We start from the raw sequence: 25,407 nt of genomic DNA on the forward strand, positions 1-25,407 counted from the left end.
CAGTTCTACAGGTGCTGCACTGAAACCTTGGTGAGCAGATGGAGTAAAGGTTATCAACAGAAACATAAAACCCTCATGTGTATTTAAAACTGGTATAGAAACCATGGGCCTTTCTGCTCAATCTCAACCGCCTCAGCCATCTCAACAAAGCCACTCTCAAATCTTACAATATTTTCCAATCCATTCAGTTACTGAAGTTGTTGCCTTTTTAATAGATGAGTTTGATTTACACAGTTTCTAAATGTGAATAGTTTATTTCCAAAACGCTATATCCACCAATTTTTCACTTTTGGTCTGGGGCTGTTTTTCATGGTTTGTGCTCGGCCCCTTAGTTCCAGTGAAGGGAATTATTAACACTACAGCATACAATGTCATTCTAGTTGATTCTGTGCTTCCAACTTTGTGAGAAGGCCCTTTCCTGTTTTAGCATGACAATGCCCCCGTGCACAAAGTGAGGTCCATACAGAAAGGGTCCACATACTCTTGGTCATGTAGTGTATGTGGTTGTCTCACCTAGCTGTCTTGAGATGAATGCACTCTGGATAAGAGTATCTGCTCAATTACTAAAATGTCAAATGTAAATGTTCTACATAAAGATCTCATATTACTGTTTGAATCATTTTTTTTATAAATGTTTTTAAATATTGATATCACAAATGTATAATTTGTACATTTCATTATTAAACATGTAGTTATTTGTTATATTTGACTGTAAATCATAACAGTACTACTTATTTCTCTGAGTGAGGCAGATATATATCTCTCAATACACAAAGATAAGCAGGGCATAGGCCTACCCCCAAAAATGTCTTTCACTGCATGCTTTTTCTTTTTCTCTTTTTTTCTGTGTAGGATGTGGTTAGTACAGTCACTTCCTGCGTCTCTTCTGAGAGGTTTCAGAGACAAGGAGGTGTGCAGCGAGTCAAAGACCTTTCACATTGGGTCTCCACCCACAGTGGAACTTGATGTTTGGTTCTGCCTGTTCTTACTATCTTGGGCGGACGTTGTATATAAGAAACGGGTGGTGTTGGCTTTGTTTCTGTGGGCTGCTGTCCACTGTAGCGCTGTAAACTGAGGAGATCCTTGTAGAGTAAGGAGGACAGGGCAAGGTGGGGTGAGGGACATGGCATCCCTTCTGATGCGTATCTTTCGTTTGGGCCCGGAGAAGAAGAGGGTGAAGCATTATGAGAACCTCCGGAGAGACGTGGACCCTCGAGAGACCTGGGACACCCAGGGGGAGCTGGGAGACGGGGCCTTTGGGAAGGTCTACAAGGTACCAGCAGGCTGGGGCCCAATACTCAACTTCTTTTAACTTCTGGTCTGGTCTTGTCTCCTTTCCTCTCCAAACCAAACTAAATCCATAAAAATATTACATTTAAGATGAAAATTCTATCATCTCTGATGGGATGGAGAGTAACTAACTCTGGTTTTAATTCAATATGGAAATGATGGAGTGAAATGATGTCTCAGTGCAAAACAAGAGCAGCCAACCGTGTTACCAAACTATGAAGTGCTTTTGATTTAAAGCTGTGTTGTGGATCTTCTCGATGGTAGGCAGAGCATAGCATGCGTCATGAGGCCATACTGTGGTTTGTCGTTTTCCTGTCAACCCATACAGGCTGAAATATAACTTCCTGTCTCGACGTATAACCCACACGCATCTGCTCTTCTGTTTTTGCAGAAACACCTTGACTGTTGTTGCACTTAGCTGACTGATTTCCAACTTTAATGTGATGGTTTTATTATTCATGTGTAAATTGTAAATGTAGAATACTGTATTATTATTGAATCCAAGATGCAAAGAACTAGGGCCACCTAGATTAGAGTGATGTCATGTGTATCTCTCTCACTGGTATATGAGTTCAAGGTATTGTTTGTGATTGTTTGTCATTTTTTTACAAAGCATTTTGATGCAAAGCCTGCGAGAAGATGATAAATAACATATAATATGTAGACTAAATCCAGTATAATGTAGATGGAACCGTAGAGACCATAGTGTATTCCTCTGTCTGTATTCAGGCCCAGAACCACACCACTGGGGCCCTGACTGCTGCTAAAGTGATGGAGGTACGCAACGAGGAGCAGCTTGACGACTATATCACCGAGATCGACATCCTGGCAGCCTGCCGCCATAACAACATCCTTGGGTTGTTGGACGCCATCTTCTTTGAGGGTTGGCTGTGGGTGAGGTCTTTTGACTCCATTGCTAGGTGTCCATATTAATACACTGGGTCAGGACTTTTTGGAGGGGTTTCAGTGAACTATGTGAAATCTGTGAAATCTGTCATTCTGCCCCTGAAGAAGGCAACCCACTGTTTCTAGGCCGTCATTGTGAATAATAATTTGTTCTTAACGGACTTGCCTAGTTAAATAAAGGTTAAGTAAAAAATACATACAAAATCTATCCATTATATATATATACAGTTAAGGCTTTTGATGATTGATCGTAGAAGATTCTATCTCTTTCTGTCCCATAGATCCTGGTTGAGTTCTGCCCAGGGGGGGCCTTGGATGACATCATGTTAGGTGGGTGCCAAAGCATCATGCACTCCTTGGTTTCCATTTCTTTCGTTTTTCCTCCTCTGGGAAGCCCCTGCTTGTCCTTATATGTTATTGTGTTTGTGTATGTGTATGTGTATGTGTGTGTGTGTGTGCGTGCGTGCGTGTCCATGTGTGTGTGTGTGTGTGTGAACCCCCCAGAGCTGGAGCGGGGCCTGTCTGAGCAGCAGATCAGTGAGGTATGCTGTCAGACCCTGCAGGCTCTATGCTACCTCCACCAGCACCACATCATCCATAGAGACCTGAAGGCAGGCAACATCCTCCTCACCATGGAGGGACACGTCAAACTGGGTACAAAACTGCACAGCACACTCCTACAACTACTGGATTATAACCTCTCTCTCTCTCTTTGTCTCTCTTTGTCCGTCTTTTCTCTCTGTCTCTGTGCGATTCTCTCTCCCGGATTTTCCATCCATCCGTCCGTTTACCTGTCTACCTGACTGTGTGTCTGTCTAAATGTTGTTTATAAGTCTATCCTAGTATCTCTCTTATAGTGTATCAGTGCCTCTCATTGAGTCCTCTCAAAGCCCTGTTTCAATCCCCAGCCGACTTCGGAGTGTCTGCCAAAAACATACACACCCTCCAGAAAAGAGCCACTTTCATTGGAACCCCTTACTGGTTTGTCTTACTCCTATCATTTTTGTATATGTTTAAATATTGTAAGCATGCAGCCACATTCCCATGTGCATTCTTTTTCAACAACCCCAATGTCTAAATTTGTCCGTCTGTCCCTCTGTCTGTCCGTCCCTCTATCCCAGGATGGCTCCAGAGGTGATCCAGTGTGAGACCTCCAAGGAGAACCCATATGGCCCCAAGGCGGACGTCTGGTCCCTGGGCGTGACGCTGATCGAGGCTGCAGAGATGGAGCCCCCTCACCACTCACTCAACCCTATGAGGGTCCTGCTCAAGATCACCAAGTCCCCCCCACCCACCCTCAGCAACCCACGCCTCTGGTGAGTCAGGGACAGTTAGTCATACATGGAGATGTCTCTATTTTTATGAATCAGTGGTGGCTGGTGGCACCTTAAATGGGGAGGGCCAGCTCATAGTATCAAACACATGGAAAACATATTTTCCCATAGGGAATAGGGTGCCATTTGGGATGCGTCACCTGAAACCTATACCCATCCCTGTGGCCCTGCACTGTGTTCCCACTTTCAGGTCCTCCCATTTCCAGGACTTCCTGCGGAGAGCGCTGCAGAAGAACCCTGAGGCCCGGTGGGGAGCCCAGCAGCTCCTGGCGCACCCCTTCCCCTGCGCTGGACGGGATGGTCGAGCCCTGAAGGAACTCATCGCCGAGGCCAAGGCTGAGGTGATGGAGGAGACAGCGGTAAGAGATGGGGGATTCTTCCCAAATGGCACCCTATTCCCCATATAGTTCACTACTTTTGATCAGGGCCCATAGGCTTTGGTCGAAGGTAATGCACTATATAGGGAACAGAGCTTGCCAACTTGTAGTCCTAAAAAATAGAAATTAGTTACCTTTGGTTCGTTCGGCCATTCCCATTGGGGAAATTCATGGAGAAAGAATGGGGTTTTGGGATAAACGCCGAAAATATGGTCTGTGGTAAAAACAGGCTTAGGAGATCTTATACGTTTTGTTAGTTTTTTGAAGTTAGTTAACATGACCTTTATGAATTATGAAGCCTTTATGTGCTTGTTTTGATTACATAAATGCTTCAAAATTCACAAAAAGTGATGAAGATTATCTCATAGAACAAAACGTATAAGATCTCCTATGCCTGTTTTTACCAGACCTTATTTTCGTCATTTGTCCATAACCCTTCCAAAACACCCATTCATTTCCCCATAGGCTTCAGGTCAACGAGCCATGGTGGAGTACAGAAAGACGGCATTACTATTGCTCTCCATAGAGTGCCATTTGGGATGCAGACTTGATTTGAGGGAGTGATGCCTTTCTCATAGAGATCTGCTTCAATCTGAAACGTGTTGGGAAAGTTTCTCTATTTCTGCTTCTATACAGTATACTGTAGGTGGAAGTTCATACATCAACTTTCCAACATTTTGTCCTTTGTGTGTTTTTATTTGTCTTCAAGTAGATAGGACAGAAAATAGATACAATTGAAATTGCCTCCTAAAGTCTGTCTTAAATGAACAACAATGGTAACACATCCTATTATTTCCTCTGCCAGTCCCTGATCGACCATGGGGGCTCCACAGACGAGGACGCGATTGTGGGGTCAGATGGAGGGACTGCCCAGTCTGAGAAGGGGCAGGAAGAAGAGACAATGCAGGTACCAGAGAAACCTCAGGAGGGCCCATCTATCATACAGGCTGGTATGAGTCCACCACCACCTCCACCCAACCCTGACCCAGTCTCTTCCTCCACCCCAGTGAAAGATGGGGGCACCGCTGGGACCAGGGTGGAGACTCCCAACACGGACAGGGCCAGAAAGTTGGCCAGGCGTCTGTCGGTCTGGGAGCCAGGGACCTTTCTCTCCTTTCTGACCACCGGGTCTCGGCGCTGCAAGTCCGGTCTCTGGGGAGACACACCCTCAATTCCAGCCAATCAGACCCAACAGAACAAGGAGGACAGTCCCACTGGCCAATCAGAAGAGCAGGAAGTGACACATCCAGCAGGAGAGAGAGATGCAGGGGATGCGGAGAAGGATCTGTGTGAGAATTTTGGGAGGGGCAGCTTGGAGGGAGGGATCACTCAACCCATCCCTGAAACAAATGACACAGGAGATGATGCAGAAGAAAAGGTTGAGGGGCAGAAAAAAGAGATGGATGAAATTTCAAATGACTGTGAGGCCCAAGACCTTGACCTGGAAGTGGTTTCTTCTTCTGAACAGGAAATAGTAGGCATACACACTGATATGAACCAAAACAGTACCAATGACTCTGTTGGTGATGCACTTGACTCAGACATTAAACAACCAATTACTGAGGCTCAATGTTCAGTTAAGGAAATTGGTATCCTTAAATCAGCACCAAATAATGATACTAAGCATAGGGTAGAAGAAGCTCCTCGCCAGTTAGTGCACAAACAAAGTCCACTGGTTATAGCCTTGTCTTTGGAAATGCCCCACCCATCCACAAAAGAGAGAGGAGAAACCCAGCACTCAGTGCTAGACTTTCTGGATCTCTCCACTCATAATCACTTCAAGATGGCCACCAGTGGGAAGGCTGAGGAAGAGACAAAACAGAGCAAAGACGAGAGGACGGAAGGGACCAAGGAGGAAATACAAAAGGAGAGGGGAGAGGAGGAGCAGGAGCAGGACAAGGATGAGAAGATTTTAGAAGAGAATGAACTACATGCTAAGAGAGATGAAGAGGCAGAGCACGAGGGGAGTATGGTAGAAGAAAGGGATAAGATGCAGATAAATAAAGAAGGAATACAAGACAATACATATGTAGAAGAAGAACAGGAGGTCAAGGTGGAGTTAAAGACAAGCGAAGGAGAGACAAGCAACTGTCCAGACATTGAGAAAACTCCAGACAAAGGAATGGACTTAAAAGAACATGAAGCAAGTCCTGAAATGGAGGACGGAGAATCTAAGAGTGATATTGAAGAGACTGTACAATCAGAACAAACAGGAGAAATACAGACTGAAACAGAGAAGCAAAGAAGTGAATCAACAATGGAAGTTGAGACCAGTGAAAAGGAGAAGAGTTTGAGGGCAGACACAGAAGATAAAATCCTTGATGTCAAAGTTACTGAATGTGAAAATGTAGAGAGAGCAGAGGACAGAACAGTGGGAAAAGAAGAACAGAGTAAAGAGGAGGACCTTGGATTAGAAAGTGATAACATTGTGATTATCCAAGCACAAGAATCCAAAATGATCATAAAGCAGGAACCGAAAGAAGAGAGAAACAAACAAGAAGACAGTAAAAGAGAAGAGAAGATGACTGACCCCCCAACTGGAGAACCTATGATGAGGGTACACTTGACCTTGGAGTCAAATAGTGGGAGGGAGGAAGGAGGGAAGAAGCTGGAGGAAGGAGGAAAGGAGGAGGAGGCAGGTCAGACCCAATTAAACATATTGACCAAACAGAGCTCAACTAGATCTCAGGGAACAGCCACAGACACAGCACACCTGAACTCAGCATCAAATGGAAACTGGCACAAAGTGACAGACAATAAACCCAAGATGGCTGCCACTGATGACCAAGCTGACATGACAGAGAAAGATAACTCAACAATGACAGTCTCAACAATGTCAAGACCTGTAGAGGTGAGTGATAGTGATCAGGGCAGGCTGGCACCCATTGGTTCCCCAAGTGAATATAATACAGAACATAACACATAAGAGTACAATTTATTAAGGTTAAAGAGACATTCCACTCCAAAAGTTTCTCAGGTGTAGTCCATTTTTGAGTTCTGAAAACATCTGACAAAAGTAGATTTTAGAGTGTAATTTCCCTTTAAGAGAGGTAATAAGAAGTGTTGTGTGCTTCCCTAGATAGATTACACCAACTAAACAGAAGCACTTTGTGACTGTAATCTTTTCTTTGTTGTATTCCAGGAGTTGATCCATAACAGGAAGACGATCAAAAGGACCCGGAAGTTCATGGTGGACGGCCGAGAGGTCAGCGTCACCACGTCAAAGGTCCTGAAAGAGACCGATGGGAAAGAGCGGCGCATGCGGTCTGCCAGGTAAACTTTTCCCTCTGGAAACAAGGCTTGGGCTCCTATGAAAAAATAACTAGATTAAGGATAGACTCATAATTTCCAATACATCTTGAATGGGAGACTTAAACACATTCATATTCAATGCATTCAATTCATTAGTATGTTCAATCTCCCGTGTGTGTGTGTCCGTGTGTGTCCGTGTGGGTGTGTGTACCTGACTATGCAGGCGCCAGGAGCTGCAGGCTTTAAAGCTCCTTCAGAGAGAGGAGCAGAGAGAATACTCCCAGATGGAGCAGCGGCTGCAGCAACAGAGAGAGATGATGTTCCGACAGATCGCCCAGGAGATGACAGTGAGTAGTGGGACCCAGGGTCCCGTGTGCGGAATATTTAGATAAAACCTGCAATAAAATAAAAAGTGCTACCTGTAATTTAATTATAATATAATATTTAGCTTCTATATAGCAAATGGCACGTACTGTATGTATATACTGTAAATTGTGTGTAAGCCTGTCTCCCACTTGAATCTTCTCTTTGTGCCAGACTGGGTTCAAATGCCTTCTGTTTAAATGTTGTATTTATTTATCGGTATATGTATGTATGTATGTATGTATGTATGTATGTATGTATGTATGTATGTATGTATGTATGTATGTATGTATGTATGTATGTATGTATGTATGTACAGTATGTACAGTATGTACAGTATGTATATGTTTACTGCTCTAGGGATATAGTTCTTTTTTGGATAACATTATTTACTATTATGTATTTTATTTTATTTTTTTAAATTTCACTCTATACGATTCGCACTGCAAAGAACACTGGAAGAATTATCACTGAATTATCACAGCGAATTATTGTAATGTTTGTGTAAGTGTCAATTAATCCCATAAGGGATGGGTTGCCAACTGGCGATATGACATGAAAACATATTTTAATTCATATAAGCTACATTCTGTTATTACACCATTGTGACTTCCAAAAACACACATTTTTTCAGGTTTTAAGGTAAGGGATTTGAATTTAACAGCCTGAACAACTAATTTTCAATATTGAGTGATCGCATGAGATTTGTGGCAATCTTTCCCCCCGTCTTACAAACTCCAGCAAATTTGGTGTGTTTTGTGTGCATTGTGCAGAGCAAGAAGCAGTATTACGATGGTGAACTGGAGCGGGTAGAAAAGCAGTATGTTCAGCAGAGCAGCCGCATGGAGACAGAGCACACAGCCAGGCTCAGAGAGGACGCACGCAGACTCAAGAGCCAGCAGGAGCGAGAGCTGAACCGCAAGGCTGCTGTACTGAAGGCTCAACCCAGAGAAGTACACCGAATCGCACGCAAACACACGCACGCACAACATGCACACACGCACGCACAACACGCACGCACACACACACACACACACATACTCACCAACACACACACAGAGAGCCCTTGGTATATCTTGTTTCCTCTTGTGTTCATCCCAGGAGGCGCGTTACTTGCAGAAGCAGCAGCAGGAGCTCAATGAGACGCTCCAGAAAGGAGTCCAGGAACACAAGAGGAAGGTGGCCTCAATGGAGTGGGATATCACTGTCAAGACCCAGCAGCTTAAGAGAGGTACACACATGCACGCACACTATCAGCACACACTCACGTACGCATGCACCTACGCAATCACAAATCGGTTACGATTATGGGCTGCTTTATGAAAATTAGAAATTTATGAAAATTAGAAATTAGACATTGACCACAACGGTGACATTGACTGTGTTTACGCCTATAGAAACTTTGATTCATTCACATATATGGGCTCCTTGCCTGCAGCCCGGGAATCAGTAATTTGGGAGATGGAGCAACGTCATCTGCAGGAGAAGTACCACCTCTTCAAGCAGCAGGTGAAGGAGCAGTATTCACTGCAAAGACAACAGCTTACCAAGAGGCACAGCAAAGTGAGTTGGAATGCTCTCACTAAGAACCCTAACCCCCCCACACACACACACACACACACACACACACCATGACCATGATCCCCTCTCCCCTGTCCTTTCCCAGGATACAGACAGGGCGTCCCAGTTCCATCGGGCATTGCTGGATGAGCAGAGGGCCCAACAGGCCCAGGAGAGGACCCAGCTCCAGCGAGCCCAGCGCACCAAGGCCAAGGCCAGGCTGGCCCACTTCAAGCAAGAGTTGAAGACACTGGGCCTGAGTGGGCAAGAGCACAGGCAGCGCCTCACACTGGTTAGTACAGAGACTTGTATGGCTTCTCAGTTCCCAAATAGTTAACATTCTTTTCTGTGCTCAATTGGCCACTAGTAATTGTTTGTTTGGCAATCATCTTGGTCTCCGTCTGTGTCTCTTTTTCTCTCCCTCTCTCACAATTTATATTTCTTTCTCTCTCTCTCCATCTCTCTCTCTCTCTGTATGTCAGTTTATGTCGGAGGAGGAGGGCATTCAGCGAGCTGAGAGGCAGAGTTTGCAGCAGGTCCATGAGGGCCAGCTGAGGGAGGTGCAGGAGCAGTGTGACGGCAATATGACTGAACTCCAGGAGCTGCAGGTACACTACACTACACACCATGTGCTAGCAAGCTCACTGGGTTGTAGATATTCATATTATATCTACTATAAACTGGTATACTCTATAATAGAATGTTTTCATTATAATCAAATAAGCATAATTGGTTATATAAAAAAATCAAATGTATGCATGTGTGCTCGTGTGTGTGTTTCAGAATGAGAAACTGCAGCTGTTAGTTGATATGGAGAAGAAGAAGATTCGGAGACTGGAGGATGAACACACTCTAGAGCTGAACGAGTGGAAAGACAAGCTGGCCTGCAGGAAAGAGGTATGGGAGACAGAGAAAGAAGAGAGTTTGTTGTGGGAATAGAATAGACATGCATACACTAATAGCTTGCTGTTTGAAGGGACATCAGGGCTACACTTTGAATCCCAAAACATGTTCCTTTGCATTTGTTGACTTGACCTCGATGACCTGAATGTTTCAATGAGGGTATATAGTCTGTTTGTCCATCCGTGTTTGAACGTGTTTATGCCTGAGTGTGCAGGCATAGTCTGGTATAGTGTGTGTGTCTGTGTATCTATCTGTGTGTCTATGTGTCTGTCTGTCCATCTGTCATCCTTCCATCTGTCTGTGTTTGAATATGTTTCTGTCTGTGTGTGCAGGTGTTGGAGGAAGACCTGGCTCGCCGGAGGAGAGAGAAGGAGGGAGCGAAGAGACGGGGGAGTGAGCCTGAGTCCCGGTTTGCACCTCGACGCTCACGATTCTTCTCAAGCCACAACTTCTCTTAACTGACCGCGACCAAAAAAGAAAACAATCCTGAAAAATGTAACTGCGTTTTATATCAGACACACACTCTTACAGGGAACTCACATACGTGTATATAAACAACATACTATAATTTTACTCTGACAGTGCCTGACATTTTTTAAAGGACCTAAACTCATTATACAGAGGAGTGAGTATAAGAGGAATTACTGACAATATTTTTTATTTTTGTCAAATATTGTATATGCCTCTCTTGCAAGAGAATAGAGGACATGTTTGTACATATTTCAATAGTTGACCACTGAAGGATGTGTAGCAAGCTACTTTAGTATGTGTTCTTTCAAACACTGTTGTGGGGCAGATATTTCCCTTCTATTATTTTAAACCTAATGTTTGCAATAAATTACAAATGTTGGTTATCATCTATTGCTGAGTATCCTGTGATTGTGAGCACATGTCCTCCTGGTGGCTGAAGACAGCACCAACAAACAATTCGGGTTGGAATACCCAGAATGCAACAGGGATCCCCTAAGCAACATAATGCTTCCAGAGATCAATATTAAAGATGGACGCTTTTGTTTGGGTGCTGATAACTTTATATACATGGCCGTTTTTTGAGTTCAGTGTAGCACAAAACACGGACGACTTCAATTCTACTTTTGCACGCGCTAACGAATCTGTCATTGATTTGTTAGGTAGGCAGAATTTCACGGATTATGAGAATCCCACCGCTCTAGACGTTGAGATTGTTTCAACTGCATCGAATGTGGTTAGCACTGGTTTTAGTACACCGTCAACCACAGAGTCAACGCCACTGTCCATGTCTCCTCAAGTACCTCTGCCGCTATCCGGCTCCCTGCCTCCCTCTGTCACGGATGGTAAGGACGGTTGATTGTCTCTCAAAATGTAACGTCTCCGCACCCTACTTTCTGTACTATGCTGCCCTGCCAAGCAAAAGTGCAGTAACTGCTCATAGAGTGAAACTGAGAAAAATGACTTTAAAGGTTTTTTTAAATTGTCCAGCCAAATTAATTGTAGGCAGATCATTTGAGATGTGGTTCTTTTACTATGAGATTATTTTTTATTCATATTGACCCTAACCTCTGACATGAAATTTGTCCCTAGACGGCAGTTACTGACTTTTTGCTTACGTCTGAATACATTTCCATGACGATTGTCTTTAACACAAACTTGTGTTAATATATGTATTTGTATGTGGCTGTCAGTGTCATATAGTTTTATACTTGTATCAACGAAGGACAATAAATGATACCAGGGTCACAGCAGCACAAAGCTCAGTGAAGCCAAGGTAAAAGGCAGTAAGTAACTGACGTGTGTGATGGCAGTTACTGCCTTTTCCCTTGGTTTCACCTGAACTTTTTGCAGTTACTGCGACCATTACCCCCCCATTTTCTCCAATACACAACACAATGGAGGCAGGATATTTGTCCACACGACAAAGCATGTATTTAATGTATTTAAAAAAAAAAGTGAATAACACATTTTGGACAATGCACAGTTACTGCTCTTTTGCTTGGTAGGGCAGTATGGCCTACATTACTTTAGACAGAATAACCCTTATCAGAGATATTTCAAGGAAATGTATTTGTTCTAAAGTATTTGAACAGGGCCATGCATAAGGGTACATAGACATTGAACATAACATTTCAGGCAATCTACATGTGATGTGGTTTGTGCATAGTCCAATAAAGTCCAGAACATGGGTAAAAGGGTGGGTAGGCCTGTACCCCGTTCTGTTATAGCAAGCCTAACATAAGGTGGAATCTTATCTATCTGTACTATGGGTTACTATTATATTGATGTGGTCCCTTAGATGTAGGGTGTATCCCAAATGGCACCCTATTCCTTTTACAGTCCACTACCCTATGGGCCCTGGTCAAATGTAGTGCTCTATATTGGGAATGGGGTGCCATTTGGGATGCACATAGTCTTGGAAATCCCAGAACTGGGGCAACAGCACATTGGTTACATTGTGGTAGGCAACTCGTCTGTCTAGTGAGACTAACACACGCATAAGGATCAGATAATTAGCCTAGGTGTAACCCATTAGGTGAGCTCTGTCTAGGTTGCTGTGTCACTTCAGCTAAATTAGCATTCTTTATCCTCAGTTTCCAGAATTTGCCCGTGTGATCAATTAAAGGACCAGTGTGACCCCAACTGTTGCTGTGACCCAGATTGCAGACAGGAATTGGCTCTCTTCACCAGCTGTACAGTGAAAACAGTCCGGCAAGTCACTAGCACTCCTCTTTTCTTTTCTGATGACTTGGGGTTTGATATGATCAGTGTAATAATTGATCTATGTGTTCTTTCCAGTGGTGAGCCGAAGCTTTGCGGTCAGGACGTGGTCACCTACACTATTAGTGAAACTATAGACGGCTATGCTCAGGTGCAGAGGTCGGTCCAGAAGGAGGTTAACCTAGACGTCTTCTGCATACAGTCAACTAACTGTAAGTTTAATAGGCCTTGATATAATATATTCTAGGCTGTGGCAGATACAGAGCCTCTCCTCACCCCCGCCCGCCCTTCCGGAAACATTATTATTATTTTTTAAAGCTAAGGATCCGGATCACATTAGTTTTGCTAACGTAGCTGCTGCTCACTCCCCCTCCCTTCATGTTTCTCTATTTACTCACCCTCTTTTGAACTCTGATGATGTCTGCCTCATATTTCTGAACAGGTGAAATAAAACCCTATGGCGATTTGAATGAACTTTCCAAAACATTTTACGAAGGCTACAACATTCTCTGTCTGTCTGTTGTAATGGATATTGCAGTCGCGCAAGCAGGACGCAGTCCTTACATTTTCAGCATTTTGTGTGATGATGAAGGCTAATCTTTATAGTTGCTGCCATATTGTAGTTCCTGAAAAAAGAACACTACTTGACTGCCTGTCTGCCTCCTGGCAGCTTAGCCATTGTTTGCAATGATGATTAAAAAAACAACATTCAATTGCTAATTAGACTGGCTGTCTGTGTCTTTCTGCATTCCACCTCTAGGTAGCCAAACCTTCTAGGCAGCAAGTATGTTGACAGTTGAGTGGGCACTCGGCTACGTAAAAAATAATAATAATAATGCATATGCGCAGAATTTGTGGTTTGGGCAAATTGGAATACTGAAGCTCCATATCTGTAGCCACTCTGTACAATCCATGACCTGATTCTTATGCTCCCTCCACTCTAGTTATTTAACGTCTTTGGTTTACTAGCAGTTTATTAATGTTAGTTGATCATTATCTGACCTAAGTAGGGACATGCACACCTGTAATAACAAAGAACACACCTGTAATCACTCGAAGAATGTGATTGTGGGATTCTTGAATTTCAAACATCTAATAGCATAATTGATCTGAGTCTCTGATAAGGTGACAATTATCTATGTTCTGTTCATCTGCGTTGAAGATGAGGCAGGACTGTCCCTCGCCGCTCCTGAGGTTCCTACCGCAGGGAACTTTGATGGCCTCTACAAGCACTTTGTGCAGTTCTTGTTTGGTTCTGCCAATAATGGGGCCACAACGTCTACAGTGGAACCTCTAACTTCACCTGGATACCTGGTGAGACTCACTCAAACCCCACACAGTTGACAATGTCCATCAAGAAGAATCAACAGTGCTTTTGTTGTGAGATTGTTTTCTGTTAATAGTACAATATACTTAATAGTGCAATACCCTTGGGAACTACAATGAACAAAGTTTGACACTAGCTTCAGTTAGCACCTTCACACTCTTTCCAACTCTTCCCCCCCCCCCCCCTTCAGTACGGAGATGTCATAGAAACGGAGGAAGAAAGCAGAGGAAGGGGGTTCTTCCGGTTGCCGGCCCCCTCTGTTACAGCCCACTGCTCTGACCTGAACCCTGCAGGTACCAGAGACTGTTCAGCTCCATGTACATTCACACTGTCAGCACTGGCCCCCTCCCTATTAGGTCCCTAGTTTTTTAAAGATCTGAAGGTGCTGAAGCAGTACTGTGATGGCTCTACTTACATTTGAAGTTGGAAGTTTACATACACTTAGGTTGTAGTCATTAAAACTTGTTTTTCAACCATTCCACAAATTTCTTGTTAACAATCTATAGTTTAAGACATCTACTTTGTGCACGACGCAAGTAATTTTTTCAACAATTGTTTCCAGACAGATTATTTAACTTATAATTCACTGTATCACAATTCCAGTGGGTGAGAAGTTTACATACACTGAGTTGACTGTGCCTTTAAACAGCTTGGAAAATTCCAGAAAATTATGTCATGGCTTTAGAAGCTTCTTTAGAAGGCTAATTGACATCATTTGAGTCAATTGGAGGTGAACCTGTGGATGTATTTCAAGGCCTACCTTCAAACTCAGTGCCTCTTTGCTTGACAACATGGGAAAATCAAAAGAAATCAGCAAAGACCACAGAAAAAAAATTGTAGACCTCCACAAGCCTGGTTCATCCTTGGGAGCAATTTCCAAATGCCTGAAGGTACAACGTTTATCTGTACAAACAATAGTACGCAAATATAAACACCATGGGACCACGCAGCCGTCATACCACTCAGGAAGGAGACACGTTCTGTCTCCTAGAGATGAACGTACTTTGGTGCAAAAAAGTGCACATCAATCCCAGAACAACAGCAAATGACCTTGTGAAGATGATGGAGGAAACGGGTACAAAGGTATCTATATCCACAGTAAAACAAGTCCTATATCGACATAACCTGAAAGGCCGCTCAGCAAGGAAGAAGCCACTGCTCCAAAACCGCCATAAACAAGCCAGACTACGGTTTGCAACTGCACATGGGGACAAAGATCATACTTTTTGGAGGAATGTCCTCTGGTCTGATGAAAAACAATATAGAAGTGTTTGGCCATAATGACCATCGTTATGTTTGGAGGAAAAAGGGGCATGCTTGCAAGCCGAAGAACAACATCCCAACCGTGAAGCACGGGGGTGGCTGCATCATGTTGTGGGGGTGCTTTGCTTCAGGAGAGACTGGTGCACTTCACAAAATAGATGGCATCATGAGGTGGGAAAATTATGTGGAATATTGAAGCAACATATCAAGACATCAGTTGGGAAGTTAAAGCTTGGTCACAAATGGACAATGACACCAAGCTTACTTCCAAAGTTGTGGCAAAATAGCTTAAGGGCAACAAAGTCAAGGTGTTGGAGTGGCCATCACAAAGCCCTGACCTCAATCCTATAGACACTTTGTGGGCAGAACTGAAAAGGCATGTGTGAGCATAGAGGCCTACAAGCCTGACTCAGTTACACCAGCTCTGTCAGGAGGACTGGACCAAAATTCATCCAACTTATTGTGGGAAGGTTGTGGATGGCTACCCGAAACGTTTGACCCAAGTTAAAAAAATTAAAAGGAAATGCTACCAAATACTAATTGAGTGTATGTAAACTTCTGACCCACAGGAAATGTGATGAAAGAAATAAAAGCTGAAATAAATAATTCTTTCTACTATTATTCTGACATTTCACATTCTTAAAATAAAGTGATGATCCTGACTGACCTAAGACAGGGATTTTTTACTAGGATTAAATGTCAGGAATTGTGAAAAACTGAGTTTGAATATGTATGTAAGCTTCCGACTTCAAATGTATATACTAATACATTGAGCCATGGAGCTTTTCACATTGCTTTCACCTATTTAGTCCTTTTCGACCTGGGAAATATAAAAGGTCTAGGGACCAACATGGAACCAGTCCAGGGCTGAGTGTTCTCAGTGTTTGTGTGGAAGAGGAGGATGTTTGAGGGGGAGGGGCCAGAGGCCAAAATCGAAGAGGGTCACAATGTAACCACATCACTTAAGTTTTGTCCTCATCCTTCACTTTAGCCTAAACCTCTCATCAAATTGCATTTTCAGCGTTCCTGAGGGAGCAGAGCAATAGATGCATGCGGAGCCTGGTCCTGGAGAGGGACTGTACCACCCTGCAGGCCCTGAACATGTACAGCTACACTGACCCCCGTCTCCTCTCTGTGAGTTGGTCTGGCCTTGATGTTCAGCTTTATGTTTTGGAAAGTGCAAAATGTATTTCTCTTAAAGTCACTGTCCATTGAAAATCAAAATGTTAAAAGTTAATGTTCTGTCAACTCATACCCAAATAATGTTGTTGACTAGTCCTTTACTTGTAGTTGTGGCCAGCATAAATGAGAGAGAACCACTCTGTAAAACCCCACCTCAAACTTGTATCTGAATAGACCAATTCCCTTTTTATTTTACAGAAGAAGAGTGAAGATGCGCGATTTGTTGCTGTGGAGGTGACCTCCATCGTCCTGCAATCTTTGGAGGGGACTCAGACCCAGCTGAATATCACTGGTGACTTGAGCCTGGACCCGCTACTGTTGAACTCTGTGGCCCCTGACTCTGCAGTGTGCATCAATGTGGTGCTCCAGGTGAAGTCTAAAGCCTCACAAAGCAAGTTACACAGGATGGCCGCTCTGCCTACTTGCATTAAAAAAAGAACAAACGTGTGCAGCGAGGCAATTTGTAACCCCTCGCAAGTACGCAGGAATGCTATTTTTTATTGATAAATGTGACAGATACCCTGTCTCATGGCCAAGGGAGGTGGTAGGTGGGAATGAGGAGAACCCAAATTTGTGGAAAAATAGTACTTTATTTTATTGCCAATGCTTGATTGTAGGAACCATGGCATGACTTGAAGACTTGTCCTAATCATAAGCATTCAGACTCATCACTAATGTCAAATTTTGACATTCTGTTTTCCTCTGCTGACAGGTTGGTTACATGGTCACATACAGTGAGGCTGGAGACATTGTGAATGTGAATGCGTCCTTGGTCCTTGGAGCCATTGACCGTAACATGGTCCCAATGGAGCAGGAGTTTCAAATTGAATTCGTCCAGGTGCCATATTTATATATATATTTTTTAGCATCTTGCCTAGTTCTATGCCATAGATATTTTACCATTTTGCATCAACCCATTAAAGTGGTTTACTCTTAATGTAAACAAAAGCCAAAATCACTATCACTTCAGTCAGTAATACCACTCTCCTCTTGATGTCTTCTGCTAGCAGAATGTTGACCAAGTGGTGCTCCACTCCAGTGGGAATCCTGGTTATGTTGGGGGGCTCCCTCTACTGGCTGGATCCAAAACAGCAGAATATCCTTTTTTGGAGTGGCCAGAGTTAGGTATAATTTCTCTTACATGGCATATTCTTCATGAGTTTTCACATCATCAACAATCCATTTGTTGTGATCAAAGTGGCATGCGATCCCTTTGAATAGCAGAAGCTTCAGCTTTCTATGAGCTTTTGATTCACTAGTTCCTTGGTTTTCTTGAAATAACTCCCTATTTTGCTGTTTTTTAAGAGATATGAACATGAATATGCACCCTATTACTGACTCAATATTGAAGAACCAATATTAAAACGTATATGAAACCTATAAGTTATATCTGAGTATTTTTCATACTTGACGAGAGGTCAGACATAATGTATTTGTGTCCTTAACTGTCCTGCTCACTGGAATAGTTCACAGTGCTGATTCAAGGGGAGCTTTTACCCTCCTCCATGGCTCCAAACTGTCAAACTGTCTCAGAGGGCCCCATCACCGCTCCCCCGTCCTGTTCGGGGTCGACATGGTGTCAGGCTGCACGTTGAGGTGAGAGAGGAAGACTGCTCGGTTCTACAGGACCTAAAGCCCAATCCCAAACAAATCCCTTGCCACTTTTTCTTAACCCTTGTCCCTCATCCCCTAATGTGAATGTCTTTGGTTGTCTGTAAGTAACTAAGGCATAGGGGTGAAGGGTTGGTTCGGGAAATACTGTATTTCTCTTATCTCTCTCTCTAGGTTGGATGAGACTGCTAACTGCTCAGTGGTATCAGAAGTGGTTCTAGGAGTATTGAGGGGACAAAGCTTCCCCCAGTATGTGGCCTCTTTTGGGAATTCCCCATCTCAGAACCCAATGGACTGGGTGCCGATAAGGAACCAAACCAAACCTACGGTGAGAAGCTTTGGGCAAAGTATTTTCATTGCATGTTAGTGGAAGAAAATATTATTTGAATGTTGTGATGTAGATGTTCCTGTCATACCATATATTAAGGATACAGAGACAGCCATTACATTACAACCATTAGAACATACTGCAACGATGACACAAAACAGTAGACGAAATTGATAAGACATTTGGATTGAATCTTGAAAGTTTGGAGAGAATGGATGGTTGATTGAACGACTTCCACCACCAACAGACATAGTTGGTTATGAGAAGTGCTTTTTCCTGTTTCTCAACAACCACAATTGTGTAAACAACAATGACTCCATATTGATGGTTGGTAATAGCCCTTATATGTTTATATTCTCTTGGACTAAGCAGGAAGCTCAGAGTTGCAGTATTCCTCTGTCTCTTCACCTGGAAGTGCAATGGACCCAATATGGATCCCTGGTGAACCCACAGGCTCAGATTGTCAGTGTCGTTGAAGTGATTCACACCAACACCAGCAACCTGGTAAACCTTGAGTCATCTTAAACATTATGGGACTTGGGACAGTTTCCCAGATTAGGCCAACTGCTATATTAAAAAGTATGCTCAATGGAGAATCTCCATGAAAGTGCTTTTTAGTCCAGGACTAGGCTTAGTTTTCTTTAACTGCTTGGGTACTATTTTCGCAAGTATGTGGTACATTTTCACAACTTTTAGTACAACACTCCAAACTGGTCCCACTTGTAAAGCAGCCAGTCTTTCATTCAAAACCTATCATTGTGCATTAATTTGGATTGTAAAAAATCTCTCACCACACAACCATTGATTCAAATATACACTACCATTCAAAAGTTTGTGGTCACTTAGAAATGTCCTTGTTTTTGAAAGAAAAGCACATTTTTTTGTCCATTAAAATAACATCAAATTGATCAGAAATACAGTGTAGACGTTGTTGTAAATTACTATTGTAGCTGGAAACGGCTGATTGTTAATGGGATATCTACATATTCATAGTTATATATGCGTACAGAGGCCCATTGTCAGCAACCATCACTCCTATGTTCCAATGGCACGTTGTGTAAGCTAATCCAAGTTTATTATTTTAAAAGGCTAATTGATCATTAGAAAATGATTTTGCAATTATGTCAGCACAGCTGAAAACTGTTGTTCTGATTTTAAAGAAGCAATAAAATTGGCCTTCTTTAGACTAGTTGAGTATCTGGAGCATCAGCATTTGTGGGTTTGATTACAGGCTCATAATATCCAGAAACAAAGTACTTTTTTCTGAAACTTGTCAGTCTATTCTTGTTCTGAGAAATGAAGGCTATTCCAATGCGAGAAATTGCCAAGAAACTGAAGATATCGTACAACGTTTGTGAAATATAATGATAACATTGGTTCAATCACCGAAACACTACATAATGATATATTTTCAATTTAGTCATTTTAACTACCAGTTAATCCAATAGCAAACAATACAAGATTCTTAGAGTCACCCTTAGAAGTGTTGAAAGTGATATGCTACAGTATTGAAAATGACAGAAAATCTATCATTACCATAATACCAATCCAATTTGCAATCAAAGGTGTGACCAATGAAGACATCCTCCACAATCACTCATGCCAAAAAAACATAGGTGTACTGTCTGTAATCAAATTAATGAAACAAATTAAATTAATGAAAATAAAACAATTCTCATTCTCATCAAGCTTGTCTTGATCACTTGGCCACAAAATTTCATCCACATGACAGTGAATGTCATCATTGTTTATGCACCGCGGGAAAAACCTTTTGCCATGGCGAATCCAAACTTGAAATTGGTCTGCATTGATTTTGTCGCATGCCTCATTCATGGCGAGAAGGAGGGTGGCACGCGTATGAGGACAAGTACATTAGAGTGTCTAGCTTGAGAAACAGACGGCTCACAAGTCCTCAACTAGCCGCTTCATTAAATAGTACCTGCAAAACACAAGTCTCAAAATCAACAGTGAAGAGAAGACTCTGGCTGGCCTTCTAGGCAGAGTTGCAAAGAAAAAGCCATATCTCAGACTGGCCAATAAAAAGAAAAGATTAAGATGGGCAAAAGAACACAGACACTGGACAGAGGAAGATTGGAAAAAAGTGTTATGGACAGACGAATCTAAGTTTGAGGTGTTCGGATCACAAAGAACATTCGTGAGACGCAGAAAAAAATGAAAGTAGCTGGAGGAGTGCTTGACGCCATCTGTCAAGCATGGTGGAGGCTATGTGATGGTCTGGGGGTGCTTTGGTAGTGGTAAAGTGGGAGATTTGTACAGGGTAAAAGGGATCTTGAAGAAGGAAATTTATCACTCCATCTTGAAACACCATGCCATACCCTGTGGACTGCGCTTAATTTTATGCCAATTACCTCCTACAACAGGACAAAGACCTAAAGCACAGCTCCAAACTATGGAAGAACTATTTAGGGAAGAAGCAGTCAGATGGTATTCTGTCTATAATGGAGTGGCCAGCAGTCACTGGATCTCAACCCTATTGAGCTGTTGTGCGAGCAGCTTGACCGTATAGTACGTAAGAAGTGCCCCATTACCTCAACAAATTGACAACTAGAATGCCAAAGGTCTGCAAGGCTGTAATGGCTGCAAATGGAGGATTATTTGACAAAGCAAAGATTGAAGGACACAATTATTATCTCAATTAAAAATAATTATTTATAACCTTGTCAATGTCTTGACTATATTTCCTATTAATTTTGCAAAAAATTTCATGTATGCTTTCAGGGAAAACAAGGACATTTCTAAGTGACCCCAAACTTTTGAACGGTAGTGTATATTACTCAAATAACTTGTAAAATGATCTTGCAGCAGTGTAAAGTATAACAAGCATACACATTCAGAAAATATTGAGACACGGATTTGACGCAACCAATGTAATATTGATTGAATAGTGCTATTTTTATAGAAGCATTTGTCACAAAGTGCTTAACAAAAATGTAACTTTATCAGCTTGTATTTGTATAACAGCAACCAGAGCACTCATCGTGGCTACACTGATAAGTGTCTCACTTACTAAGTCACTCTGGAGAATAGTGTCTGTTAAAGGACCAAAATGTAAATCTAATACATGTAGTCCACTTACCAAGATCATTATATGCCCTGTAATGGAACAACAGACTTTCCTTAGAAATTATAGGCTACTGTTAGATTCTCTTGATACAACAGTAACTTAATTTATGCATCTTAAACATATTGCGAAGTGAGTAGAGTAGAGAGTTCCTCTTCCAAACCTCTGGTCAATGCTATGACACCTTTATTTAACACCCTACTTATATTTTATAGCCATTTTTATTTTCCTCAGGCGTTACTCTCTGGAGGCAGTCGTGTCATGTCTGTCACCAGCTCTGTGACCTTCGTACCTGTGTCTGCAGCCGCCCGGCCTGGCTTCAAGGCCTTGCCCACTATCGACGCCAAGCTGCCTTACGACTTCTTCTTCCCTTTTGTTTGAACGACTGACAGACAGAAGAGTGGGCAGGTGTTGCACACACAAACACACACACACACACACACACACAAGAAACCACAACTATGTTTTAATATCCTCACCAGCTTACCACTTAGAATGCATGGCCAAATACATTGCTTCATTCTTAATGATATGCTAGTGTGGATATTGATGTTGCCTCTTTAGAATCACCTGGTATACTGACCAAAATGTAGAGAATAAAAACCCTGATGTTCACTGATGGCACTCAGCTGCTGTTAGCAACCACCTTTTATTTATTTGTACATACTGTAGTTTAAATCAAATAAGAGAGTATAAAAAAAATCAATAAAGCAACATTTAATAATACTTTCACAGTGAATCGACTTGTATTGTCTTTGCATAGCAAGTAATGGGTATTCAGAAAACAGCAAGATGCAACAAATTCATTACAGGATCTAAAGTACAAAATATTAGCTGAATAAAGGCATAGCACATATCAAAATATCAATTAAGACGTATGCTCATTGCAATGTGAAATACTGGCATATGATATCAATGAAGTCTGATCAGCTTTTATGATCTGCTTAAATATGCAGATAATGGTTGGAAGGTTGACCTAATCATGTGGAATCTATCTAGCCTGAGTGCCAGTCTTTGTGCTATATTACCAACTCATTGTCATTCATTGTCATGCCAAATGTTTGGTTTGACAATGACAGCAATTGAGTTGGCAAGAGTACAAACAGATTTGGGATTTACAAACAGATTTAGTATCTATCTGGGCAGTGTAAGCTCCTGTCATGGTGGAATTACTGACACAAATGGTGTATGGATGGTCAACACCTTTCAGAATATGCCCTTGTTTATTGATCAATTCCAATAAAACTTTAGAAGTGGATAATGAAAATGGCATCTTGTTCCTCTTCCTGCATCAGTACGTAATGTCATGCTGTCGCAGGAGAGCCCGTAGTTTACTGTTCTCTTGTTCCTAAAGAGGTGAAGAGATTGAAGGGTGTGTTGAAAAAGGGTCTATTGACAGACTGTAAGACACTCTGTATAAGAGTGTACTAAATTACCAAAATGTAAATGTCTTCAAACTTGTCTTGGGCGGGTTTGGGTTCCTGGGGGCTGGCCAACTCACCGTCTTGCTGCTGCGCTCTTGTAGCTCGCTAACTTGCTGGACCAGTTGATCATTGCTCTGCTTCAGCTTGTGAAGTTTGCGATCGGCCCTTGCCTTCACAGACACCAGGATACCTGAGTGGTGGGAGAAAACATGACATGTTGGACACAAACCCATTTTACAACATTGGTGACCTAGCTAGCTGTGTGACATAAAGGTTGTGTTCATTAGGGCATACATTGGATAAAGCTTTACAATGTGTGTTTATTGGACATGTCCAGGGAGTCCCTCTCTGTTTCAGTCCATTTTCTTCCCTTTGATGCCTAATGAACATGAACAAAGTGAGAAATCTCTCACCGTTGATTATCCTCGCCACCCTCCAGAGCCTGAGGAGGATCAGGAGGCCCATAGATGCATCAAAAGCCTCTTCCCTGGCTGTATACACAACATCCAGGATGAAGGACACAATCACTACCAGCCCGTCAAACACCTCAAACTTGTGATGGAAGAACTCCAGCTGGTAAGCAAAGAGCTTCCCAGCCAGCTCCACCATGAAGAAGGTGAGAAGAGCCAGACTCAGGTAGTGGAACACCTGGTGAAGAGGGAAAGGACAGAAGAGTTGTAGGAAGTTTGGGGTCACTGATTTTTTTTGGAGCTGTGTAGTGTTGTTGTCCCCAGTACCGACTTTGGGAAACACTGCACTCTAGACTCACCTGAGGGGCAATGTGTCCATGCTCCAAATTGATGATTGATAGTTCGATCAGTAGCTCGACCAGCACAAAGATGGCATCCAGGATGACCAGGCACACCACAACTATCTAAACCAGAGGCAAACACTCATCAGACAAGACCAATCTTCTGACAAGCGTATGTGATAATTTACTGTCTCATATTTGCGGCCTAGACTGAAAAACACACACACATACGTATGTTCCCCATCCACAGTTGACATTTGATTTGAGCAAAGGTAACAATTACTAGCTGTGTTTGATTGATAGTATGAGCATTGCCTACTCCACTCATATTCCATACCTGGAATTTGTTGGAGCTGTAGAGCATCTTCAGGGAGTCTCTGAAGGAGAGTTCCCCCTGGGGCATCTGTCCTGTGGCTGGTCCCAGCTCCTCACTAGCTTCATGTAGCTCCTCATCCTGCCACTGGGCTGTGTGGTCGTCACCCACTGTGGTGAAATGCCTCAGGTACTTGGACATGGTGATGCAGGGTGGCCCACCAAAAAGATACAGTTTTCCTGCAAGGGCATGTGGAAATTAGAGGTTAAAAGTTTAACTGAATGTAATTTTAAAACCTCTGAAAGTCTTTGGGGGGAGTGCTTCTGTGGTGGAGGTGTCTCCCTGTTGCAACTTGTAATTAAACTGGATTGATTTTGGTGGACTTTATCAATGACTGCTCTCCTTTTTGTTCACCTGAAAATTACTATTACAATATGGATGTACTGTATTCAAACATAATTCTCTCTCTACTAAGCTAACATATGGAATTGTTTTAAGATCATCATGATCATTTTGAATTTAAGACCCCTTTAGGTATAAAATAAATGGCAAAACAGACAGTCCAAAAATAATAAATTATAAGGTTATGAAGTGTCTGAACTATACCTAGGAGAAATAAGAAAGCTCAGGAAATATTGAAGTTTTTTGGGCACATATTTAACCCCTTTTTTCTTTATTATGGTACTTAGATTGAGGCACAGGTGTGTCATTAGACTCTTAAGGATGTTTATGCTAAAACTTTCAAATGTCACAAGTTTGTCTGAGGTGCAATAACACAATAGAACTATATTGTTTACTGTTTATCCAAAGCTTTCCACTCATTTCCTAACATGGGCATTGCTAGTATAACCAATTTACTAGCATTAACATAAGGTTCATATTTTTACCAGCTGTATTTCTGAAAACACACATTGAGTAGTCTCTGGAATAAATATTTTATAAACCATCATATTGTCATATACACAAAGAATAGTCAACCTATTGTAACTTACCTGCCTTCTTAAGTCTATGAACGACTGCTCAACACTCAGGATGAATTGGCACTTATGTGTTTCCCAGCTGTGTTTTGCACAATATTGGTATACTTCTCCTTTTAAACAGTGCAGAACCATGCAAGATGTTAACAAATCAAACCCTCTTTCTCAAGATGCAAGTTAACTGTGTAGGCATCCCATGTTAAATTTCCCCCCAAAATCTAGACCAATATGGTTTATCATTACAATAGATATTTTATTGTTTTATAAAAAATAATGGACATCTCTGCCTTGCAATTGCCAAGTGCCTGATATAATTGATTTTGTAGCCAATAAGCTTTAATAACTTTAGTGATCATGGACAACAAATTGTTTTAACAATAACGTGTGTAAGATACACTGAACAAAAATATAAAGGCAACTTGTTAACTGTTGGTCCCATGCTTCATGAGCTGAAATAAAATATTTGTTTCCAT

General features: G+C 42.2%; 3 protein-coding genes across 7 annotated transcripts; 2 read left to right on the top strand and 1 right to left on the bottom strand.

The window, feature by feature from the left end:
- The first annotated feature begins 911 nt into the window (after window positions 1-911).
- Window positions 912-10,846, top strand: si:dkey-81j8.6 (serine/threonine-protein kinase 10). 2 transcript variants are annotated; one of them, XM_064968141.1, is made up of 17 exons: window positions 912-1,273; window positions 2,020-2,184; window positions 2,478-2,526; window positions 2,701-2,850; window positions 3,105-3,177; window positions 3,318-3,512; window positions 3,721-3,889; window positions 4,713-6,758; window positions 7,050-7,180; window positions 7,383-7,506; window positions 8,296-8,475; window positions 8,624-8,753; window positions 8,961-9,085; window positions 9,189-9,374; window positions 9,565-9,690; window positions 9,866-9,979; window positions 10,318-10,846. In XM_064968141.1, exons 1-17 carry the CDS (start codon window positions 1,124-1,126, stop codon window positions 10,441-10,443), a joined length of 4,239 nt encoding a protein of 1,412 aa, XP_064824213.1. In that variant the 5' UTR covers window positions 912-1,123; the 3' UTR covers window positions 10,444-10,846. The 2 variants fall into 2 exon arrangements, with proteins under 2 accessions (XP_064824213.1, XP_064824214.1); XM_064968142.1 differs by lacking the exons at window positions 9,189-9,374; window positions 9,565-9,690; window positions 9,866-9,979; window positions 10,318-10,846 and having other exon boundaries at window positions 8,920-9,060.
- Window positions 10,847-10,947: 101 nt separating this feature from the next.
- LOC135541779 (tectonic-1-like) lies at window positions 10,948-22,208 on the top strand. 3 transcript variants are annotated; one of them, XM_064968143.1, is made up of 13 exons: window positions 10,948-11,298; window positions 12,550-12,667; window positions 12,755-12,888; window positions 13,839-13,990; window positions 14,194-14,296; window positions 16,288-16,400; window positions 16,647-16,817; window positions 17,161-17,286; window positions 17,456-17,544; window positions 17,907-18,044; window positions 18,234-18,387; window positions 18,760-18,891; window positions 21,704-22,208. In XM_064968143.1, exons 1-13 carry the CDS (start codon window positions 10,986-10,988, stop codon window positions 21,848-21,850), a joined length of 1,890 nt encoding a protein of 629 aa, XP_064824215.1. In that variant the 5' UTR covers window positions 10,948-10,985; the 3' UTR covers window positions 21,851-22,208. The 3 variants fall into 3 exon arrangements, with proteins under 3 accessions (XP_064824215.1, XP_064824217.1, XP_064824218.1); XM_064968145.1 differs by having other exon boundaries at window positions 17,459-17,544; XM_064968146.1 differs by lacking the exon at window positions 18,760-18,891.
- On the bottom strand, window positions 22,081-25,028 carry LOC135541780 (voltage-gated hydrogen channel 1-like). Of its 2 annotated transcripts, none has more exons than XM_064968148.1 (6): window positions 24,954-25,028; window positions 23,982-24,196; window positions 23,663-23,767; window positions 23,307-23,541; window positions 22,971-23,083; window positions 22,081-22,817 (listed from the first exon to the last, which is right to left on the bottom strand). In XM_064968148.1, the coding sequence occupies exons 2-6, from the start codon at window positions 24,156-24,158 to the stop codon at window positions 22,761-22,763; spliced, it is 687 nt and encodes a 228-aa protein (XP_064824220.1). In that variant the 5' UTR covers window positions 24,159-24,196; window positions 24,954-25,028; the 3' UTR covers window positions 22,081-22,760. The 2 variants fall into 2 exon arrangements, with proteins under 2 accessions (XP_064824220.1, XP_064824219.1); XM_064968147.1 differs by having other exon boundaries at window positions 24,950-25,025.
- Window positions 25,029-25,407: the final 379 nt, after the last annotated feature.

The sequence above is a fragment of the Oncorhynchus masou genome, chromosome 6 (assembly GCF_036934945.1).
Source record: "Oncorhynchus masou masou isolate Uvic2021 chromosome 6, UVic_Omas_1.1, whole genome shotgun sequence".
In the NCBI taxonomy this organism is placed as follows: domain Eukaryota; kingdom Metazoa; phylum Chordata; class Actinopteri; order Salmoniformes; family Salmonidae; genus Oncorhynchus; species Oncorhynchus masou.